This window comes from Phoca vitulina, unplaced genomic scaffold, assembly GCF_004348235.1.
Source record: "Phoca vitulina isolate PV1807 unplaced genomic scaffold, GSC_HSeal_1.0 scaffold49, whole genome shotgun sequence".
Lineage (NCBI taxonomy): Eukaryota > Metazoa > Chordata > Mammalia > Carnivora > Phocidae > Phoca > Phoca vitulina.
Genome location: NW_022589752.1, coordinates 124,132 through 148,532, shown reverse-complemented (window position 1 = coordinate 148,532; position 24,401 = coordinate 124,132). Strand labels below are relative to the sequence as shown.

Genomic DNA, 24,401 nt, shown 5'->3' with positions numbered 1-24,401 from the left:
TCAGGGAAATCCAAATCCAAATCTCAATGAGATACCACCTCACACCAGTCAGAATAGCTAAAATTAACAAGTCAGGAAACGACAGATGTTGGCAGGGATGCGGAGAAAGGGGAACCCTCCAACACTGTTGGTAGGAATGCAAGCTGGTGCAGCCACTCTGGAAAACAGTATGGAGGTTCCTCAAAAAGTTGAAAATAGAGCTACCATACAACCCAGCAATTGCACTACTGGGTATTTACCCCAAAGACACAAATGTAGGGATCCAAAGGGGTACATGAACCCCAATGTTTATAGCAGCAATGTCCATAATAGCCAAACTATGGAAAGAGCCAAGATGTCCATCAACAGATGAATGGATAAAGAAGAGGTGGTATATATATACAATGGAATATTATGCAGCCATCAAAAGGAATGAGATCTTGCCATTTGCAATGACGTAGATAGAACTGGAGGGTATTGTGCTGAGCGAAATAAGTCAATCAGAGAAAGACATGTATCATATGACCTCACTGATATGAGGAATTCTTAATCTCAGGAAACAAACTGAGGGTTGCTGGAGTGGTGGGGGGTGGGAGGGATGGAGTGGCTGGGTGATAGACATTGGGGAGGGTATGTGCTATGGTGAGCGCTGTGAATTGTGTAAGACTGTTGCACAGACCCATACCTCTGAAACAAATCATACATTATATGTCAAAAAAAGAAGAAGATAGTAGGGAGGGAAAAATGAAGGGGGGGAATCGGAGGGGGAGACGAACCATGCGAGACTATGGACTCTGAGAAACAAACTGAGGGTTCTAGAGGGGAGGCAGGTGGGAGGATGGGTTAGCCTGGTAATGGGTATTAAAGAGGGTACATATTGAATGGAGCACGGGTGTTATACGCAAACAATGAATCACGGAACACTACATCAAAAACTAATGATGTAATGTATGGTGATTAACATAACATAATAAAATAAAATAAAGCATGAGTAGCTGTGCATTTTAGTAATAGGTATAATAAAAAGTTATTACTTTTTTGTGGTCATAAGACTACACAGCATTGAGGAAAAACAATATGAATAATATGTGATTTTGTTTTGCTTGTGTAGAAGGATCAGTACGGTTGATCCTTGAACAATACAGGTTTGAACTGTGCGGGTCCACTTATACATGGATTTTTTTTTTTAAAGATTTTATTTATTCACTTGACAGAGAGAGACACAGCGAGAGAGGGAACACAACCAGGGGGAGTGGGAGTTGGAGAAGCAGGCCTTCCGCGGAGCCGGGAGTCTGACGCGGGGCTCGATCCCATGACCCTGAGATCATGACCTGAGCCGAAGGCAGACACTTAACGACTGAGCCACCCAGGCGCCCCTGTACATTGATTTTTTTTATAAATACAGTACAGTCTTATAAATGTGTTTTCTCTTCCTTATGATTTTCTTACTAGCATTTTCTTTTCTCTAGCTTACTTTATTGTAAAAATACAATATATAGCCCACATAATATACAAAATATGTGTTAATCAACTGTTTTTGTCATTGGTAAGGCTTCTGGTCAACAGTAGGCTATTAGTAGTTAAGTGTTAGGGGAGTCAAAAGTTAAATGCGGATTTCTGATTACACAGAGGGTTGGTCCCCCTAACCCCCATGTTGGTCAAGGGTCAATTGTATGAGCAGAAGTATATCAAATGTATATGTGATTTGCTTTTTCTTTCTTTTCTTTTTTTTTTTTTTAACAGTTTAACATAGACAAAGAGGCTGGGGAAAGGCAGATTTACCACCGGTATTGCATGGAGCGGGCCTCTGTCCATTGTGCTCATGTGTTCACCACAGTATCCGAAATAACAGCAATAGAAGCAGAACATATGCTGAAGAGGAAGCCTGGTAATTATTACCTCTGCGTTTGCTGTCCATCTTTCAGTCCTAAATGACATTAGAGTCTAAAACTTTTGTTTGAAACAAAAAAGCATAAAATAATAGAGGAAAAATTGCATTCACTATTACCACCCAGATCTTTTTTTAAAATTTTTTATTGTTATGTTAATCACCATACATTACATCATTAGTTTTTGAATAATGTTCCATGATTCGTTGTTTGTGCATAACACCCAGTGCTCCATGCAGAACGTGCCCTCTTTAATACCCATCAACAGGCTAACCCATCCTCCCAACCCCCTCTCCTCTAGAACCCTCAGTTTGTTTTTCAGAGTCCATCGTCTCTCATGGTTCGTCTCCCTCTCCTATTTCCCCCCCTTCATTCTTCCCCTCCTGCTATCTTCTTTTTTTTTTTTTTCTTAACATATATTACATTATTTGTTTCCGAGGTACAGATCTGTGATTCAACAGTCTTTCACAATTCATAGCGCTCACCATAGCACATACCCTCCCCAGTGTCTACCACCCAGCCACCCCATCCCTCCCATCCCCCACTCTAGCAACCCTCAGTTTGTTTCCTGAGATTAAGAATTCCTCATATCAGTGAGGTCATATGATACATGTCTTTCTCTGATTGACTTATTTCACTCAGCATAATACCCTCCAGTTCTATCCACGTCGTTGCAAATGGCAAGATCTCATTCCTTTTGATGGCTGCATAATATTCCATTGTATATATATATACCACATCTTCTTTATCCATTCATCTGTTGATGGACATCTTGGCTCTTTCCACAGTTTGGCTATTGTGGACATTGCTGCTATAAACATTGGGGTGCACGTACCCCTTTGGATCCCTACATTTGTATCTTTGGGGTAAATACCCAGTAGTGCAATTGCTGGATCATATAGTAGCTCTATTTTCAACTTTTTGAGGAACCTCCATAATGTTTTCCAGAGTACCACCTAAATCTTTACACATATTTTACTTCTCAGTGTCAGTAACTTTGTGGTAACACCAACCCTAAGGTATATCCAGAACATAGTAGTGTTCAATCTGTGTTTGTTGAATAAATGGGCTATGCTAGAAATGAGCCTATGCCCTAGGGTTGTCACAGTGACCTGGTGTATGTAAGCAAGTTAACTTTTCTATTTAAAGGAAATGAAAGTTCAGAAAATATAAGAAATTTGTACGAGACTATCCCAGTCCTACATCTTACAACATTGCCTCATTGGTCCTGTTTAGTAGAAACCTATTGTTTTATTTCTCCCAAGACTTTGAAAGCTTTTCTAGGACCTAACCCCAGACCCATCCAGAGGTTGCAATGCTGAGAGGCCTGTTCATAAAACATGACCCTATCACCTGGCCACAGCTGATTGATCCAGAGGTAGATACCTGGCATAAACCAGCCAGTCAGAATGCTCCCACCAGAGGGAGGCTAAACAGATGAGTCTGTATGGATGCACTCCTTAAGGATAGGTATGTCAGCTTTGCAGCTGTTGGCAGTGTCCATTTTTCTTTTATGTTGCATGGGATGCAAAGAAGGCTAAACTAGGGGCGCCTGGGTGGCTCAGTCGGTTAAGTTGCCTACTCTTGATTTCAGCTCAGGTCATGATCTCAGGGTTGTGAGATCTCCTGATGGGGTTCCCTGCTCAGCGGGGAGTCTGCTTGGAATTATCTCTCTCCCTCTGCCCCTCCCCTGCTCATGCACACATACATACACACACACACACACACACACACACACACACGCACGCACTCTTTCTCTCTCTTAAATAAATAAATAAAATCTTTAAAAAAAATTTTTTAAAAGAAGGCTAAGCTACAATGAAGTACAATGAAAAATGGAAACAGACTGAGAGAACTCTAGATTCTCCACAGTGATTTAGACTAATGGTTTAAACTAATTCCTGAAGCCCAGCTAAACCTTTGCCATGAGACACTCTAGCATCCCATGAATAAATTCCTCATTATTATAGGTAAGCCAGTGTTAGTACCTAGTTACCTGGTGTTAGCACTGGGTCTGTTATTTGCTACCAAACAGTCCTAATGAATATATCCTCTTCTTTAATCCCTGTGATCTTGTCTTTAGTTGTCTTTCTTCCAGATACTAGTTGGCTGTCTGGAGGAGGTATTTCAAGGTGCTAGTAGTTAAAAAAAGAGGAAGAATCCAATAAATTTGAATAATGGCAGCATAAAGATCCTATGTTCTTCTTTTGTCTTTCCAAGTATTCCCTAAGGTTCACTTGGATTCTCACTGCCATGCCCCTTACAGAAGTTTACTCCATCAATATGCTATTTCTTTCTTGCATCTTTCTTGTTTCTTGTCTACTGTATCCTTTTCTGTGCTTACAAAAATTCTTTGTTTTTTTCCTATTCTAAAATAAAACTTTCTCTTGAGGCTGCTATCCTATCAAATGTCTACACAATCTTATCCTTCCTCCTGCTGCCAAATATAGCTTCTTTTGTGAAACATTGGAAAAATTCCAGAGGAATTAAAGTCATAATAAAGTGGTATTAATATACATTCTTGGCTTCTATATCTTTTTGGATAAGACAGCTGACTGTCATAGTGGATAAAGGTATAGACCTCAGAGCCAGGCTGCCTTAGTTTTTTTATTTTATTTTATTTTATTTTATTTTATTTTTTATTTATTTTAGAGAGAGAGTGCGGAGGCCGGGGTGGGGGGTGGAACAGCAGAGGGAGAGACAGAATCTTAAGCAGACTCTGAGCTGAGCATGGAGCCCGATGTAAGTACTATATAATGTCAATGGAAAGGGAAATACATTGTAAGGGGGGGTTGTCTACTATCCTGATCACACTGTAGGAATTATTCACATGAGGGCTTTCACTAGAAACCTTGGCAACCTAAAATTGACTCTGCTGTGGAGTACAGAATTTGCCGAATTACTTAGGAAAAATTCAGAAGAACCGGCAGTTTGTTATTGTTGTTGTTTTTATGAGAAATGGCCAAGAAGCCTTTGTTGATTTTGTGGAACCATTTCAAAAGATAGCTTGTTAATTATAAAATATCCTTCAAAATGATGGCATACTTATAATTCTAGCTCAAGTCTCCATTGCAAAAATGTCCATTGCCATGTGTTAAATTTTTTTGACATAGCTTTTTTTTTTTTAATTTCATTTGTTTTTGCTGCTACTAAATGCAGCAACCCATGTATTCAAGTCACTAGGTAGTTCCCGTCTTGTACCCTGAGGAGTCTCTATCTTGTCACAGACTAATAATTATTCTGGAAGACCAAAATGTCTTCCTGCTTGAGTAAAATCTTCTGGGAATTAGAAATAAAGGACTGCCTTCCCAATTTTCCAAATAGAACATTTCCCAAACGCTTGGCCAATTAAGATGCTAAGAGGTAGTTTTGTGCACAACATGGCTAAAGACACAACATGTGGAGGCAGACTGCATGGATTCTACTCCTACTGATACTTGTGTTCTCCGACAGATTCCTTAACAACTCTGGGCCTCAGTTTCTGCCTCTGAAAATGCAGATAAGAACACCTACTCCATTGCTTCTTGCAAGGATTAAATGAGTTACATTATACAGTGTTTAGAGCATTCAGAACAATAGTAAACCATCAATAAATGAAAACTATAATAATCATTCTTAGTGCTTTTAATGAGATGTTTCATTTTACTAGTTAATGTTATTTTGGTCACACACTCCTAATTTCCTATTTCAAGAATTTATTGTGGTGTTTTATGAATTTTCAGTTCTTTGATAGAAACTAGAAATGTTAAGGGACATCTAATTTTATATATTTAAACACACTATTTTTCTACAATGGTACCCTCTCTCAAAAGAAGATTTTTGTGATGATTTTTTTTTTTCTTTTCCAGATGTGGTTACTCCAAATGGCTTGAATGTTAAGAAATTTTCAGCGGTACATGAGTTTCAAAATCTACATGCCATGTACAAGGCCAGGATCCAAGATTTTGTTCGAGGTCATTTCTATGGGTATGCTCTTCTTTATTTAAAAAAAAATAAATAACATGTGTCTTAGGGACCTATGGCATAGAGAAAACAAAATTGTTATAGTAAATGTTTATCTTTCCCAGCCCCCTTTGAACTTTAACAGAATTTATTTGTATATTTTGTTGCTGTTGCCTTATTTCATTTGAAACTGTTTTGTTTTGTTTTAGTCATCTGGACTTTGACCTTGAAAAAACTTTGTTCCTTTTCATTGCTGGGAGATATGAGTTTTCAAACAAAGGAGCTGACATCTTCCTAGAAGCCTTATCCAGGCTAAATTTTCTGCTGAGGGTAAGAACGCTATAGAACGCCATGCAATACTTTTATAGGCGGACTTCCTTCTGTGGGAAGTAAAGAACTTTCTGGCTTCTTAAGAAGTATCCAGCAGATATGTGATTGTGAATACTTAAAATGACAACCTTATTCTGAAAATGGCTCCAGCTTTTCAATTTACATATTGGGATCACCACGTTGTTCACTTGTGTATCTGTCTATGTTATCTGGTATTTTTTTAAGAGAGCCACAAGCTTATTGTGTTCTGTTTTAAGATGGCATTATAACATTCCTTTCCCTGTCCCAAGAGTTAACCAGTTGAAAGATAAATTTGAAGAAATCAAGCAAATGGAGAACAAAATTCGCCATTTTTAAAACCAATAAAGACTGAGGGGCACCTGGGTGGCTCAGTCGGTTGAGGTTCTGCCTTTGGCTCAGGTCATGATCCCCGACTCCTGGGATTGAGCCCCTCATCAGGCTCCCTGCTCAGCGGGGAGTCTGCTTCTCTCTCAGCCCCTCACCCCACTCTCTCCCTCTCTCTCTCTCAAATAAATAAATAAAATCTAAAAAATAAATAAAACCAATAAAGACTGTAATGGAAGATGTGGCTTGGTATATGGCACCCATAGGCTTCCTGATATTGAACCTTGCTATTAGACCTAGCTAGCTCATCACATTGCTGTGCTCCCCCAACCAAAGAAGACCTTCAGAGGAGCCTCTACCACACAGCTAGCAACCAAGCAGTTGCTCTCTGTACAAGGGGAAGACGCACACAAACACTATTCCTCTCCCTACTCACCAGCCATGTCTCTTCCCTGAGATTAGTAAGAGTCTTGAACTATGAAACCAGGAGGTGTCCCACCACATGGAAACAAGGAGGGGAAAGGAGGTTCCTGCTTCCATGTGGAATCAGTTTCTGCTCAGGAAGATGGGACTTAATATAGGTTCCCAATTAAGCCAGCAATAAAACCTGTGCCAATAGAAGAAGCTATACAAAATGGTACCATGGAATAACTAGTGATTAAAGTTATTGGCTTATATTCTAATCCTATCATGTAAAAGTATAGAATAAATAACAGTAAGCTACAGGAGACCAGTGTAGAATTTCAATCTTACTGAGATACCAAGACAACCTAAACTTTCCTGAGCTTGTACTGTTCTCCAGTTAATTTTTTTCCTTGGACATAGATTTATTTTTGCCTTAGAGCAGACATCACACCACGTATACTAAAAGATTTACTGATACCACTTAATAAGGAAATAATACATTAATAAAAACCCAACTCTGTAAAATAGGACTGAAGAGCACATAGATTATTCTTTAATAGGCAGGAATAATCTTATTCCATAATATTTCCTGGTATGTATCTATTCAACAAGCTTTAAAGATGGACTCAAAGTTATATCAAACATATATCATGTTTAGGGACATTATTAATCAATTTATCTATATATTTATTAAATAGTCACTTTATCTTTAAGTATGAAGAAAAAGCCAATTGCTATTCTAGACATCAAAGATCATTACAATACTTGGAGAAATTAAAAGAAAGCATTCTCTTTCATATAGTACGTTTATTCTTTCATAGCACATTGGCTACTCCTGGAGTGAGTTTCCTCTTCTATGACTTCTGTAGATTTTTTTAATAGAATGTCAGACCCTTGAGGGGGCTATAAAGTATGCGGTGCCCACATTTAGGATATAGTCATTTCCAGAATACACGAACATTCATATGTGCACGGTTTTAAGTGAGCTTATGCTTCCATTCTCACAGTGGTTTGGATATGTCATTTCCTTCTGAGATGTGCTAGGGAAGAGGAAAAGAAAACAGAGTATAGGATCAAAAACACCAGTTTGAATCTCAGCTCTGTCAATAACCTGTTATAGGATCTCAGACAAAATATTGAAACTCTCATGCCACTCTTTCAATTAGTAAAATGAAGAGAGTGATATCTATTGTGCACGGTTTTTATGAGGATTGGATTGAATTATGCATTTAAAGTGTCCGGCACAGTGTCTGCCACACCGGAGGGGCTGAGCACATGCTTGTTCCTGTGCTTTAGGACTAAAAGACCAAAATGCGGCATTATGGCAAGACATTTAACAGAAAAGTGTAAATAATCTATTTATGCAAATCAATGTGAATAAACTAGAAAAAAATAGAATAAAACAAAACTAAATCCCCATGAACTTTCCAATCTGAAATTTTAAAGAGCTAATTTTGGCCTTGTAACATTAGCTCACATTCATGTGACTTTTTTTTAACCCCAGAAAAGCACCGTGATATCACTAGCAATTGCTATGTATTTTAGCTGCTTAAGGAAAATATTTTATGTCTGAATTTTCAAATTGTTAATCAACAGATCTTGACTGAAAGCCAGATTTAAATTAATAGTTCTGAGTTAAGCTTCAGAAAGGTGGGTTTAATTTCTCTGTGAATCATAAGTAAGTATTCCTTTTATCTAAAGGTAATTTAAAACATTGGTTTTTTTTAAGTTTAAGGTCCATCTGTTGATGTTTTCTTTTATCTTTGGTAGTTAACTTGTGTTCCCTAATCCCTCATTAGATGCATAAAAGTGACGTTACAGTGGTGGTGTTTTTCATCATGCCTGCCAAGACAAATAATTTCAATGTGGAAACGCTGAAAGGCCAGGCAGTGCGGAAACAGCTATGGTAATCTCATGTCTTGTGAATGTTCTCAATAAGTGTCAAGAGATTTTTTTAACATGCATAATTTCTGATATATCTCCTTCAACTGTTTTTTCTTTAAGATTATTATAGCACAAGGGGTGCTTGGGTAGCTCAGTTGGTTAAGCTTCTGCCTTCAGCTCAGGTCATGATCCTGGGGTTCTGGGATCAACCCTCCACGTTGGGCTCCCTGCTCAGCAGGGAGTCTGCTTCTCCCTCTTCCTCTGACCCTCCCCCCTGTTCCTGCCCTCTCTTTCTCTCTCTCTCTCACAAACGAATAAATAAAAAATCTTTTAAAAAAAAGATTATGTTAGCACAAATGCTACTGGGTTCTCTTCTCATAGGCTACTATGTCAGATTATGTAGCGCCTATCAAACTGTGTTACTATAAAAACTTTGGAATGAGCCACCATGGAAGGAAAAACCTCTGGAAATCTTTAAAGATGGGTTGAATTTATTTTTAATTTTATTGTGAAAATTTAAAAATGAATGCCAAAGTAAAGAGATTAGTATAATGACCCCCTCCATGCCCATAGCCCAGCTTCAACAATCACCAATGAATTCGCCATCTTGTTACATCTATACTTCCATCCACTGCCCTGCCCTGCCCTCCACCCTCACCTGAAAATCATCAAGCAAAAAAATGTTAAGCTCTGTGGGCCGCTCGAGGTGTTCTGCTGCCTCAGCTCTGAAGGTTTGAACTCAAGCTAAATTGGCAACTAGGAAAAACAGTAGAAGAGGTTCCACAAAAGAGACCCGTAATTTCAAAGGATGCACTTGACAAAACATCAGCATGGTCATGGCAAACAAAGATTTTAAATTGTGACACTGTTTAAATTATAAATCTTTCAATTCATACAGGGACATTGCACATTCTGTGAAGGAAAAATTTGGGAAGAAACTCTATGATGCATTGTTAAGGTAGGTGCTGGGAGTACATAACACTTCAACATTTTAGAGTTTCACTATTCGAATTCAACAACTTATACATTATCATGTATTTCTTTTGTTCCAAATATAAAGGAATTAGTAGCCTTTGAATTATATTATATTCATCATTATTAGTAGTAGTAATATTATATCATGGGAACGGGTTTTGTTTTATCCTTCATCTGACGAATACTTATAAACAGGTTGTACAAATGAGAACATATTCCCATATGCAAATAGGCTCTAATTCAATGGGACTCTCATTAAGAGTTAATATATCAATGTGAAACTGAGGGAGATTTCGCGAGATTTTTAAGTCAAAATATATATTAACTTTATATATTAAATACATATATTTACTTATATATTAAATTAAAATATTTATTAACATTAAGTAATGTTGAGTAACCTATATTTACTTAATGAATAATAAACATTTAAATACATAATAAAATAAATGAAATATATAAATTTATAAAATAAAAATCTAAATAATTAAATCAAATCAAAATATATTATAAAAGAATAAAAAAATATATAAAATATATGAATTTTGTTAGAATATGAAGAGAAAGCTGTGTTGTCTCCTGACTGATGGTGGCAGGCATGCATCATTTCCTTTAACCAGTAAAAATATCAACTTATAGATGGACAGTTATGGCCACTTGTGAACGTAGTACTCAAGAGTAGGCAAAATATAATGAAAGTATCCTTCTGATGGTCAACAGTAATGCTTTAGAAATGAATTTTAACTTTCTTTTATGCTACCAAAATTGTTCTTTTATCAAACTTCTTCATGCTCTAGGAATTTGTCTATGAGTGTCATCAGGAAACCATGTTTGCTTTATATTTATTTTTAAAGTGCTTAGAACACTGTCTGACACCTAGGAAGCATTGAATCAGTGCCTGTTATTTTTATTTTTCTTATTAACATTGTTTTGCCCACAGAGGAGAAATTCCTGACATGGACAATATTTTGGATCGAGATGATGTAACAATTATGAAAAGAGCCATCTTTTCAACCCAGGTAATAAAGACAAGAGTGCCCAACACTTCCCAAGATTGTTAAAATCAATTTAGACCAATATTTTAATTTATTGGAATGGGCTAGTTTGGGAAATGTGTGAACCCAAAAGCTAGAAAAGTCTTTCTTATGCATTCACCTAAATGACAACTTGGCTTATTTTCTTTCTAGTGCTTTTCAGGGCTCCTTAAAAAAATTTCATGAAACTTATCTTGTATCCACTTAAAAAATTACTTTGGAACCAATATATCCATTTGAAAAACTCTGTATATTGCAATGACAACAAAATAGTCCCTAAAATTTTTGAAAAGCATAGCATTTTGAGTCATGATTGAGAAAAGGTGAATGTTTCCCAGTTGAGTGGACTTACTGAAAAAAGGGAAGATAGGCATGCACCGACATCTTGTCATAACAGTGAGGCATCAGGCACGATCAGAGGACAGCTCTGCTAGAAGGATCCAGGAGAGGAGCTCATCTTAAGTCACAATTTCAGGACACCTTCATTCCAAATAGGTCCTAAGAGCAATCAAGAAGTCTAGGCCTTTCACATAGTGGCTGCAGGTGAGAAACAAAAGTATCATGTGTTCATAATATCCGAAGGAAGTTCTTCAAGCCATTATCCCTCTGAAACCCACACAAAACTTAGTCATCATCATTAGTGTCATCCAAAAGATGGAAGGCATGAAGGTTGGATGACATGTTGCCAATGACCTATTGTTGAAATTAGTCACACTTATTAATTCTTTCCACAATTGACATTTTCTTTCCTCTATGACTTCAGCGACAGTCTTTGCCTCCAGTGACCACTCACAATATGATTGATGACTCCACTGATCCCATCCTCAGCACCATTAGACGGATCGGACTTTTCAACAGCCGCACGGACAGAGTCAAGGTAGAACTAATTGTTTACACAAGGCACTTCAAAATGACATAGAATATACTTTTTCAGAATTTATTAGAAGTCTCCCGTATTTGTTTTGACATGTTTCAGAACTATTTCAAATGATATTTCTAAAAAAAATTAATTCTGTTTGCTGTCTTGGGTAATTAAAATATAATGACTGTTTTAGTATCATTCTTAACGTTGTACAATATTATCAGTAAGAATAGGGAAATTGCCTAATTTTTATGATACAAATGTATTCTAAGAATTACTTTAATTAGTGAATCTCTGAGATGAAGATGAATTGTCTTTGTTTCTTCCTGATAAAGTTCAACTTTAAGGAGATAATATGAGAAGCTTCCAGTTTCAGAGAATATGGCTAATGATATTTTTATGGAATTTTCTATAGACCAACTCATTCTTTTGACGCTTGAGTTTCTAAATGATTAAGTACCGTGTAAGTTTTTTTTATTAAGACCTGGTTTCTGCCACTGTGGAGCTTAGTCTCTCTGATGTGTACTGAGGGAGTACTATGTTCAGGCACAGGGCTAAGTGTGGGACACAATGTTGAACATGTAGACAGTTGCTTATCTCTACTCAATCCCATTCACCAATATTCAAGATCAGGTTGTCACAAGCTTTTACCAATCTTTTCAAAGGTCCCACTTTTTCTTCTTTTTTTCACCTTTAGCAGATGACTTGAGAATTCAATGTATAAACTCCTTCAGTGCCTCTCAAATATAGATTTTGACCTATTTTTACCTATTTACCTTTGGGTTCTGGGGATTGCTGTGGGATCTCATTCCCTCCGACATTCTTGGGAAATTTACCCTGTTAACCCTCCCTTATACTGCAGGTTTACTAGCTCCTTCCCTTGCTGTCTACGAATATTCCTTAAATTTTCTCGCATTAGAAAGCAAACAAACTTTGCCTTAACCTGGTCTTCTCTTGATGTTTTTAAATGTTTTGGTCTTTTCTATTCTTCTCTGCAAAATCTCTTGGAAAAAAAAATAGTCTATTTGTAAATTTATTCCTTATCTTGCATTCACTCCTTGATATAGGCATGAGTGGATGTGGTGGAGGGAGACAAGTTAGGGCCCTCCTGCCACAGGATAGGAGAGAGATGATAAGGGGCCCTTACAAAGGCCATGCTGTAAGTGCTAGAGAGGACGGAATAATGGAAGAGGTGGTTGTATATAGAAAAGATCATACTTCGTAACCAATGGTCATTGGGAGGGAAAAAGAGGGAGAAGGCAAAGATGATAGCCTTCTGGCTTCAGTATTTAGTCAATACTTTCTAAAAACTAAGGAAAGTCTTTATCAGAGTTGGCTTGAGGATCGCATCAAGAATTGAGTTCAGTTCTTGGTAGATCATTTGAGTTATATGTGAGCTATTCAAGTTAAGATGTTTCATGGGTACTTAGAAAACAGGGCTTCATAAAGTGAGCTATCAGTGGAGGGGCAGCAGGGGATACCTGGGAATGATGACCCTGCCATGCTGCAAGACCAGGCTGAACGAGCAGAGAAAAAGTGTTCACCCAAGAAAACCTCAAGATTTAAGAGATTAGAGGAGGAAAAGTCAGTGCAAGAAAAGAGCAAGAATTAGAAGAGAAAAATATCTCAGAAATCAAGGCAGGAAAAATTTTCATGATAGTAGATAGCAACAGCTCATAGTACAGAATTAACTGATACAAGCTGTTTATAAAATGTTCCATGTGGTGTTATCCCATCCATTTTAAACATGTTCTACACACACACGCGTGAGTGTGTACATAGACACACACATATGTGTGTATATTTCCCTGTGCCATAGAATTATGGGTGACTTTTATTTTCTCATTTGTGTTTTTGCGTTTCCAAAATTTTTACCCCTAGCACACATCACATTATAGGCAGGCTACAGATTTTTCCCTGGAAATGCAGGGATGTATCTCCCAAAGGCACACAATTGGATCAGCACGATTGGATCTGCAGGAACTTACCTCACTTCAGAGTGTATCAGCACTAATTTGACTTCATTTTCATGTAGTTTAGACCAGTCCTTCTCAATTTTTTTTTCCTCTTGGAAAGGAAATAGTGACAGAAAGAAAGCCTATTATTTTCCTGTAGCTTTCTGTTTTACACAACTTTGTCACACTTATATTTAAACCTGTGGCTCTTCCTCTGAGGATCTGTCGGGTGCCTGGCACACGATGTGTACAATAAATATAGACTGAACAGGGGATGTGGAGCCATGACTGTGGTTCATGCTTCCTTTGCTCTTGGGAAGACTGAGTCTGGAAGGTCCCCTGAAATTGGGAGCTCTGAACAAAGTATGCTTTGCTGATCTCTGTGTGTGTGTGTGTGTGTGTGTGTGTGTGTGTGTGTGTGTGTTTGTTTTAATATGATAACAGTGAAGCCATTTCTCAGGAAAGGACAAGTACATTATTTCCTAAGTATGTTAAACTTCATCCCTCTGTGTCTTTGCTGTTGTTATTCTTTCTGAAGTGCCCCTATCTCAGCCATTCTAACAGCTTCTTTGGGATCCAACCTAGAAGTCATCTCTTCCTTGTGTTTGTCCAACGTGCATTCATCTACTCCAGACAGGGCTATCACTTTCTTATCTGCATTCTCAAGGTGCTTTATATCTACTACAAATATAGGAATCATCACACTGAGCTATTTGTATTTTTAAAATATGTATGTCCATTCCTCCAGTGAGACTGTGAGTTCTTTGAGGCAACGATCGTGTCTCATATAAATTTTCTCACTTTCCATTCTCTGAGAAGCAGACACCAAGACAGGATTAGATGTGAAAACACTTATTGGTGAAAATGCCTGTGCAGGATAGAGATTGAAAGTGAAAGCAGGCAGGGAGGGGTAGTCCGACACGGTGGAAAGAGGGGGAAGGAAGGGTGAGGAGGGAAGACCCACAGACTGCAGCCCAGTTCTAAACACCTCTCAACCTTTTTTTTTTTACAGAAAGTCAAATGTCATTAACAAAAACTAGAATTAATAAAAATTAGCAAATGCATGAAAAATATACACACCTAGCAGCACTATGTAGTGACTCATAAAGGGAAAAAGCAGACCACTAACATGGCTGGTCAGCTAGGGGAAAGAAACACACACACACACAGAAGCACGTGCACTTCTGTGTGTGCCAAAAAATTTAGTTTTCAACAGTACAATCAATCTATAGCTAACAACGATTCTGAATTATTTTCCAATGCTTCCTTTCTTAATACAAAAGATGCCTCTGTGTGTGTGTGGGGGGGGGTGAATTGTGGCTCACTGTGATTTATTTTAAATATATTAGCATTACCACACACATCATTTCCCTATATCTAAACCTTCCCTTTATATTTTACTTTCATGTGATTTGTTCGCCTACCAAACAGTTTCATGTTGGTAGGCAGACGGGTGCCTTATTCTATGAGCAATTGCATGCGACAATTTTAATAGGGATTCCTATTAGTCGGAGTAGGGATTTTCCAAACAAAAGTTGCCCATTAAAAGAGTCACTGGTTGTGCAGAAATGAGTTGGCACTAGTACCCATCTCTGCCAGGTCTATAGGCTAGAGCAGCTGCTGTAGTTGCTCCAGAGGGGAAGCGGTTGGGGCTGTCAATCGAGATCCCTTGTCTGCCTTTAAATCTCTGCCACTTAATCGATTTGCAAATTTACTTAATCTACCTCAGTCTTCTCATCTGTAAAATGGTGGCAAAATAGGTGCACACTCACAGAATTGTTGTGAGGCTTAAATAAGTAATAGATGCTGCAGTTAGTGCAGTATGTGGCATGTGGCAAGTGCATGATAAATGTCAGCTCTTCTCTGTACTTAGCCGGGTCCGTAGCAGATGATGGGTGCTCAGTAACTTTTAGAAGACAGGTGTAAACAGAGTTTGATGAGAGTAGAAAATGGAGGATTTATCTCTGCCTGGAGAATCTGATAATGTTTTATAAAAGAATGACATGTTAGCTAGATCTTGACTGACGAGCAGGAGTTTATCATGCAGATAACAGTTCATCATACAGAGAGCCGGCAGAAGAAGTAGATAAAAAGGCACAGAGATATAAAAGCACATAGCTTCTGTAGAGTGAACGGAGAAGGAAGTTTGTCTCATACAAATTATGTTTATATAGATAAACTCATGAACAGTTTGAGACTTTCATTGGTTATTATCATAAAGCAAACACACACACAAGAAGTAAAAGAATAGCCCCTTCATAGCAATATACTCTCAAAGCACTGAGATAAATTTTGGTCAACTCATAATTAGGTATTTTATTTATAAATAGTAACCTTTAAAAGCTTAACACTGACTCAGGCCCTGTGCTAATGTGAGTACTCATTTGATCACCTGCATATTTACAGAACTCTGTACATATGGGTTCTTAACTCTCGGACAAGCACTTTATATGAATGCAACCACTTGATTCAGGAAACGTTGCAGATTATTTTGAATTTGAATTTATCATCAATTCTGCCTCGGCAGTGGGTGCAGTGAGAAAAACCTACAGTGCAGACTCCAGGTCTTGACCCTGTGCCAGTGCTCTGTGAAAGTAAATTAACTGCCTGGGATCTTAATTCCCTCACAGGATAAATGTGGTTAGACAACTTTTTGGTTTTTATTTGTTTTTTTCCTACTGATCCAGCGCCTGCTGTGAGCCAGGTGCTTTGCTGGGGGCTTTTGTATACAGGATCTCATTTAATCCTCCCGGTAACCTTGGGCTGACCTCTAACATCCCTTCCTCCGCCCCAGGCCTCCGTCATTGGCTGTTCAGGGCCCAGAGCAGCTGCGTTAGTATTTAGTTATGCTGTCATTCTGTTTGGCTGGAAACAAAAGAAATGAGCCATGATATTTTCATGTTCCAAAATGGGCTTTGGAGAGTACAGATTTTCCCAGGCTCGGAAATGCCAAAGTAGGACAATGAGTTTTGAATCCCTGTTTGCTGATATCTGCCAGGAGTACAGTGGTCTGCTGATTTGATGATTGTCTGGACACAGGATCTGCGTCTGTCTCTTTTCCTTGTGCAGGACTTTGCACATGATAAGGACTCAAATCATGTTCTATGGAGGAAAATGTTTTATCTATTTTTATTTTGGGATTTGTGATTGTGATTGAATGAACTATCATTTTTAGGTACTACTTTTGGATATTTTACCATTCTATTGCTTAAGTTTAACCTAGGTCCCATTTGTAGATCTCCTGACATGGAACTAATGTATATAATTTATAATATTTATAATTTATTTCTAAAATTAGAGTAATGAGAATGTCATGATGTTGCTAGGATTAAATGAAATAATATATGAGAACAGTATTTATAATATATAAAGTATGATACAACTGTTATCATTGTTGTTATATATTCAAATTAGGGTTTTTCTTCCAAGTAATCTCTTTGGAAAGATATACACTTATTCTTTTATTATATATGTTATATTATGTTTATATACAATATAAATAATATATATTTTATATGTATATTATATGGCATATACTATATAATATATAATAATATGTTATATATTATGGCATATAATACATAATATATACAGTATAAATGTATACTATATATCATATATTATGTATGTTATATATGTATGTATACGATGTATATTATTTATATGTGTACAATATAAATACTATATAGTATATACTATATATCTATACATACATATATATAATCCCAATGCTTTTAAATCAGATTTTATTTATTTTTAATAACTACTTAACTATGGAGGAGAGGCTGACAAATTACCTAATAATGGTTCAAGAAAAACTTCAATAAATAGGAGAAATTGGAGAATTCTTTCATCCGGGTGACCACTTACGTAGCTGTTCTAATCACACCTTCCCAATGATAGCCATTCTGTCTCGTCTCCGCCTTTACATAACATTACCGGCAGTGTAGTCCCAGTACCAGCTCATACCAGTGCACGAGAACCAATTGCTAAATTCTCAGAAGTTTTGTGAGCCAGTTTTAAAAATAGCTATTTTTTTAAAATTAAATTATATCAACTTAAAATATATATCAGTTATATTAAAATGAAAGGTAATGCTCAAACTCATCACATCCTAATCGTTTACTACATTTTACGATGATCTATGCACTTGAAGCTATTTATGGCTATTGTACCCACCGATGGTGGAAATATTCTATAATGGTGTGCTACTGCCTTCCCCATCTCCAGTTCAGTGACATCACATTGGTAGCTTGAAACCGACCATAGCGGGAGTATCTAGAGAGTGAAAATAGGTGAACACTACGCGTCATGGCTTGATTAATCGTGTATCGATTGTCTAGACTTAAGAAGGTGGTAGAGAAATATGAACAATACAGATTAAACTTAGAAGGGTTGTGTCTAGAGTCATTACACAAAATTGTGAGTGGCACAAAAATATGAGGAAATATTTTTTCCATATTCAAAAGCTAATATCCAACTCAGGAAAGAAGTCACTTACGTCACTGATGAACCTTTGAAGTTCTGATGTATATCTCTGAATGGATCAACATTTACATCATAACTACATTCAGTCCTCAGTTGAAACCATAAGTTGGTTCTGAATGCAGGATTTTTGCAAAAGTCAACAAAAGCATGTGGGAGTATTCAACCATCTAGAATTTATAATAAGGAGGGTATTACACATATTTTATTAGACTTCATTCTTCAGAGAAGTTTTAGGTTCACAGCGAAGTTGAGCAGAAAGTACAGAGAGTTCCCACATACCCCTGCCCGCACTGCCTCCCCCACTGTCCACATATCATACCAGGATCTTATATTTGTTACAATTGATGAACCTACATTGATACATTATTATCCACCAAGATTCAGTTTACATGAAGTTATGCTCTTGGTGCTTTACCTTCTGTGACTTTTGGTGAATGTATAATGACATGTATCCATCATTACAAAATCATACAGAATAATTTCACTGCCCTAATATTCTTTTGTACTCTGCTTAGTCAACCCTGCCCTCATCCAAGCACTGATCTTTTTTCTGGCTTCATAGTTCTGCCTTTTCCAGAATATCATATAGTTGGAATCATATAGTGTGTGGCCTTTCAGATTGGCTTTTTTCACTTAGTAATGTACATTTAATTTTTTTCCATGTCTTTTCATGGCTTGATAGCTCATTTCTCCTTAGCATTGAATAATATTCCATTGTCTGGACAGTTTATTTATTTATTCATCTATTAAAGGTTATCTTGATTGCTCCCCAGTTTTATCAATTAATGAATAAAGCTGATACAAACATCTGTGTGCAGGTTTTTGTGTGTACATTTTTTATTATTTGGAAATTGTATGCTATACATTCTTTATATCAATAAAATGTATAGTAAACTTATGTACAAATATATACTTATATTTTGGTTTTTCATTCTTAAACATGTACCAGAACACCACTGCTTAAAGGCCATCATAAATCCTTTGGCTTTTACTCTGAGTGAAATGGGAAGCCACTGAAGGATTTTGAGCAGGGGAGTACCTGGCACTTTTAAATCTTCACTCTAGTTGTACTGAGTAGAGACCTTGGCAGAATAGAAGCAGGGATCTAGGTTAGGAGGTGATTACCTCCAGGTGAGAGAGGATAGTAACTTGGATGAAGGTTTCTAGTCTGATCTAATCTAGATGAGATTCCTCGTACATCTCTAGAATCTAGAACACAAGGCTTCTACACTATCAAAATACCGAAATGTAGGAGATTTTTGCTTTAATTTCTTCTTTTCTTTTTGTCTCATTAGAATTTTCCTTTTTTAGGTAATTTTGCACCCAGAGTTTCTATCCTCCACCAGCCCCTTATTACCCATGGATTATGAAGAGTTTGTCCGAGGTTGTCATCTTGGAGTATTTCCATCATACTATGAACCGTGGGGTTATACTCCAGGTATGTGGCATGTATAGATTGTGGAATGTTTTAAATTTTATTAATCTATTATTTTATGCACATGGATATCATATTCAAAGCTGATATGTAATTTCTACTAAGGTTAAATTATAATAATATACTGTATTACAAAGAAAAAGAATGTGTTATAAAGATTACGTATTGTTGAGTTATCTCTACCAGTCCCAACTATTCATATAAAGGAGAAATTGAGTGCAAGTAGGTTTAAGATGAGAAACAATGGTCCAGCAAAAGTGTTCTCTAAAACATATTTCAGATTTTTTTTAAATTAATGGATGTACTTAATTTTTAATAGGTAACACATTCACATAGTTAAGGAAACAAAGAGTATAAGAAGGTATACAGTGAAAAGTCTTCTTCACACCCTTGTCACTCAAAAAAGAGGTACTTTTAAGATAAAATGTCAGTTCGGTGATAGGTATTATGACCCTGACATCATTCCATTCAGATCCTCCACCTCTTCATCTGCCTTTTTTTTTTCCTCCCTGATGGTGGATTCCCAGATGCACTACCTATTTTTCTTTTTTGTCCCCTATGAGCATGTTTGTCATTGGTATCAAGAGCCATCAATTTGTATTTGTACTGAAATGCTTAATTAAAAAGGAAACAAATACTTTAAATAAATGCCAATGGAAAGTATATAATACTAACTTTTCCATTTCATATTAGTAATCGGAGATTTTCCTCTTTATTTAAATATAATTCCATTCATAATTTTAAAAGAAAAGGTTCAGAAAACATTTTTATGCATAATTAATAAATTTTGCTTTCTGATCTCAATGTCATCATTGTCCAACCAAGGGGTGGCATCGGTCAAGGTTAGGGAGATCATGGTTGAATTATGAAGAGGAAGAATTTTTCTAACCTTTGTTTTCTGATCCCAGAATTTCAATATAGAATTTAAAATTCTACATAAGTAGTATCTACTGATGAATCACAGACCTGTACCTCTGAAACAAATAATACATTATGTATTAAAAAAAAATTCTATATAAGTAGTATCTTTACATAAGGAGCAACATGAAATCTCTGCCTCTTTTGACATAAGGTCCTATTCTATCATTCTAGGTTCCACCAAGAATAATTTGCCAGCAGCTGTAAAAATATTAAAACCTCTGGGGAAAATAGATAAAATATTATCTCCTCTTGAAACATGACATAGAAAAGCTATTGATCTAACTCTTCCAGCTATCTCTTTTGTAGTTCTAAAAATTGTTATGGGTATCAGTTGTCACTTTTATAAAGGTGGTGTCTTCTTACTTATGAAATACCCACATATTATCTGAAATTGTTTATAATTGACTATCTTTTAAGATACATAAAATGCATATTTCACTGATGAACTTATCATTTTGTTATTGACTTTTGTTCCTATTATTTCTAGTAAGTAACATAATTTATTATCAAGGAAGTTTCAAAAATAGAGAAGCACAAAACCAAAGTCTGAGCGACTGAGGGATGTGGGAAATCCTTTACATTGGGTAAAGAGAATGTTCTATAATTTACAGCAGACTTTCCACCAAACATCATTTTATAGGACAAAGATAAACTTAACCCAAAATGATAGAGGAGATACATCTAGTATTTTAAGATAAAGACCAGCAAAACTATTATAAAAGATAAGTAGATGGAAAAAGAAGTTTGAGAATGAGTCATTCTCTGTTTTGAACTAACCAAAGGAAATTGGTCACTCCTCACCTAACCTGTAGTTACAGAAATAACAAGACCCCTAGTGGTTTAAGTTTGGTGTTAGCATATTAGATAATTCTAATTTTTAAAAAATAACGCTTTATTTGATACTAAGTTTAACACACTCCAGAAAATATTCATTTAAGGCTGTGTTTCGAGAAAATCCAATGATTATGAGTGCTTATTCCATTAAATTCATTCAATGAAAATTTGCAGAGATTATGGGTACCTAGCACTTCATTACATGTATTTTAGTGAGTATTTAATAAAAATAAGGTTCTGTGAACTTCCATGGAATTGTAGGCAAAATTCTTTATACATATATGTGTAAGAATTTTTCTGGGGAAGAGTTCCAGGTTTTCATTAGATTCTCATATGGGTCAAGAATCCCTGCCCCATTTTCTCCTCTACCACTCCCTCTAAAAATTAGGAAACCACATCTCTCTTGAGATAAACCACGAGGCAATACTTGCAGAGCAGAAGAAAAGGCCACTGTCTAAACTGCATTACTTCTTTCTTTTTTAAATTTTATTTTATTATGTTAATCACCATACATTACACCATTAGTTTTTGATGGAGTGTTCCATGATTCATTGTTTGCATATAACACCCAGTGCCCCATTCAGTACGTTCCCTCTTTAATACCCATCACCAGGCTAACCTATCCCCCCACCCCTCCCCTCTAGAACCCTCAGTTTGTTTCTCAGAGTCCATAGTCTCTCATGGTTCATCTCCACCTCCGATCTTCCCCCCTTCATTTTTCCCTTCCTACTATCTTATTTTTTTTTTAACATATAATGTATTATTTGTTTCAGAGGTACAGGTCTCTGATTGAACAGTCTTACACAATTCACAGCGCTCACCATAGCACATACCCTCCCCAATGTCTATCATCCAGCCACTCCATCCCTCCCACCCCCCACCACTCCAGCAACGCTCAGTTTGTTTCCTGAGATTAAGAATTCCTCATATCAGTGAGATCATATGATACATGTCTTTCTCTGGTTGACTTATTCGCTTAGCATAATACCCTCTAGTTCTATCCACATCGTTGCAAATGTCAAGATTCCATGTTTTTTTTTTGATGGCTGCATAATATTCCATTGTATATACACACCACATCTTCTTTATCCATTCATCTGTTGATGGATATCTTGGCTCTTTCCATAGTTTGGCTATTGTGGACATTGCTGCTATAAACATTGGGGTGCACATACCCCTTCGGATCACTACATTTGTATCTTTGGAGTAAATACCCAGTAGTGCAATGCTGGGTCGTATGGTAGCTCTATTTTCACCTTTTTGAGGAACCTCCATACTGTTTTCCAGAGTGGCTGCACCAGCTTGCATTCCTACCAACAGTGTAGGAGGGTTCCCCTTTCTCCGCATCCACGCCAACATCTGTCGTTTCCTGACTTGTTAATTTTAGCCATTCTGACTGGTGTGAGGTGGTATCTCATTGAGATTTTGATTTTGATTTCCCTGATGCTGAGCGATGTTGAGCATTTTTTCATGTGTCTGTTGGCCATTTGGATGTCTTCTCTGGAAAAATGTCTGTTCATATCTTCTGCCCGTTTCTTGATTGGATCATTTGTTCTTTGGGTGTTGAGTTTGATAAGTTCTTTATAGATTCTGGATACTTTATCTGATATGTCATTTGCAAATATCTTCTCCCATTCTGTCGGTTGTCTTTTGGTTTTGTTGACTGTTTCCTTTGCTGTGCAAAAGCTTTTTGTCTTGATGAAGTCCCAATAATTCATTTTTGCCATGCTTCCCTTGCCTTTGGAGATGTTTCTAGGAAGAAGTTGCTGCGGCTGAGGTTGAAGAGGTTTCTGCCTGTGTTCTCAAGGATTTTGATGGATTCCTGTCTTACATTTAGGTCTTTCATCCATTTTGAGTCTATTTTTGTGTAAGGAAATGGTCCAGTTTCATTCTCCTGCATGTGGCTGTCCAATTTTCCCAACACCGTTTGTTGAAGAGACTTTTTTCCATTGGGCATTCTTTCCTGCTTTGTCGAAGATTAGTTGACCATAGAGTTGAGGGTCCATTTCTGGGCTCTCCATTCTGTTCCATTGATCTACGTGTCTGTTTTTGTGCCAGTACCATACTGTCTTGATGATGACAGCTTTGTAATAGAGCTGGAAATCCGGAATTGTGATGCCACCAGCTTTGCTTTTCTTTTTCAACATTCTTCTGGCTATTCAGGGTCTTTTCTGGTTCCATACAAATTTTAAGATTATTTGTTCCATTTCTTTGAAAAAAGTTGATGGTATTTTGATAGGGATTGCATTAAATGTGTAGGTTGCTCTAGGTAGCATTCACATCTTCACAATATTTGTTCTTCCAATCCATGAGCAAGGAATGTTTTTCCATTTCTTTGTATCTTCCTCAATTTCTTTCACGAGGATTTTATAGTTTTCTGAGTACAGATTCTTTGCCTCTTTGGTTAGATTTATTCCTAGGTATTTTATGGCTTTGGGTGCAATTGTAAATGGGATGGACTCCTTAATTTCTCTTTCTTCTGTCTTGTTGGTGTATAGGAATGCCACTGATTTCTGTGCATTGATTTTATATCCTGCCACTTTACTGAATTCCTGTATGAGTTTTAGCAGTTTTGGGGTGGAGTCTTTTGGGTTTTCCACATAAAGTATCAAATCATCTTCAAAGAGTGAGAGTTTGACTTCTTCTTTGCCGATTCGGATGCCTTTGATTTCTTTTTGTTGTCTGATTGCTGAGGCTAGGACTTCTGGTACTATGTTGACTAGCAGTGGTGATAGTGAACATCCCTGCCGCGTTCCTGACCTTAGGGGGAAATCTCTCACTTTTTCCCCATTGAGAATGATATTCTCTGTGGGTTTTTCATAGATGGCTTTTATGACATTGAGGTATGTACCCTCTATCTCTACACTCTGAAGAGTTTTAATCAAGAAAGGATGCTGTACTTTGTTAAATGCTTTTTCTGCATCTATTGAGAAGATCATATGGTTCTTGTTCTTTCTTTTATTAATGTATTGTATCACATTGATTGATTTGCGGATGTTGAACCAACCTTGCAGCCCAGGGATAAATCCCACTTGGTCATGGTGAATAATCCTTTTAATGTACTGCTGTATCCTACTGGCTAATATTTTGGTGAGAATTTTTGCATCCATGTTCATCAGGGAT

At 36.9% G+C, this 24,401-nt stretch overlaps 1 protein-coding gene across 2 annotated transcripts in view; it reads left to right on the top strand.

The window, feature by feature from the left end:
* The window catches only part of GYS2 (glycogen synthase 2), a 61,185-nt gene that overhangs the window by 28,316 nt on the left and 8,468 nt on the right, over positions 1-24,401 (top strand). For both annotated transcript variants that reach the window (XM_032432811.1, XM_032432810.1), the window contains 8 exons: positions 1,723-1,867; positions 5,717-5,834; positions 6,020-6,140; positions 8,690-8,796; positions 9,673-9,732; positions 10,690-10,768; positions 11,547-11,660; positions 19,400-19,526. In XM_032432811.1, coding sequence (XP_032288702.1) covers positions 1,723-1,867; positions 5,717-5,834; positions 6,020-6,140; positions 8,690-8,796; positions 9,673-9,732; positions 10,690-10,768; positions 11,547-11,660; positions 19,400-19,526 — 871 coding nt within the window. The remainder of the gene's footprint in view (positions 1-1,722; positions 1,868-5,716; positions 5,835-6,019; positions 6,141-8,689; positions 8,797-9,672; positions 9,733-10,689; positions 10,769-11,546; positions 11,661-19,399; positions 19,527-24,401) is intronic.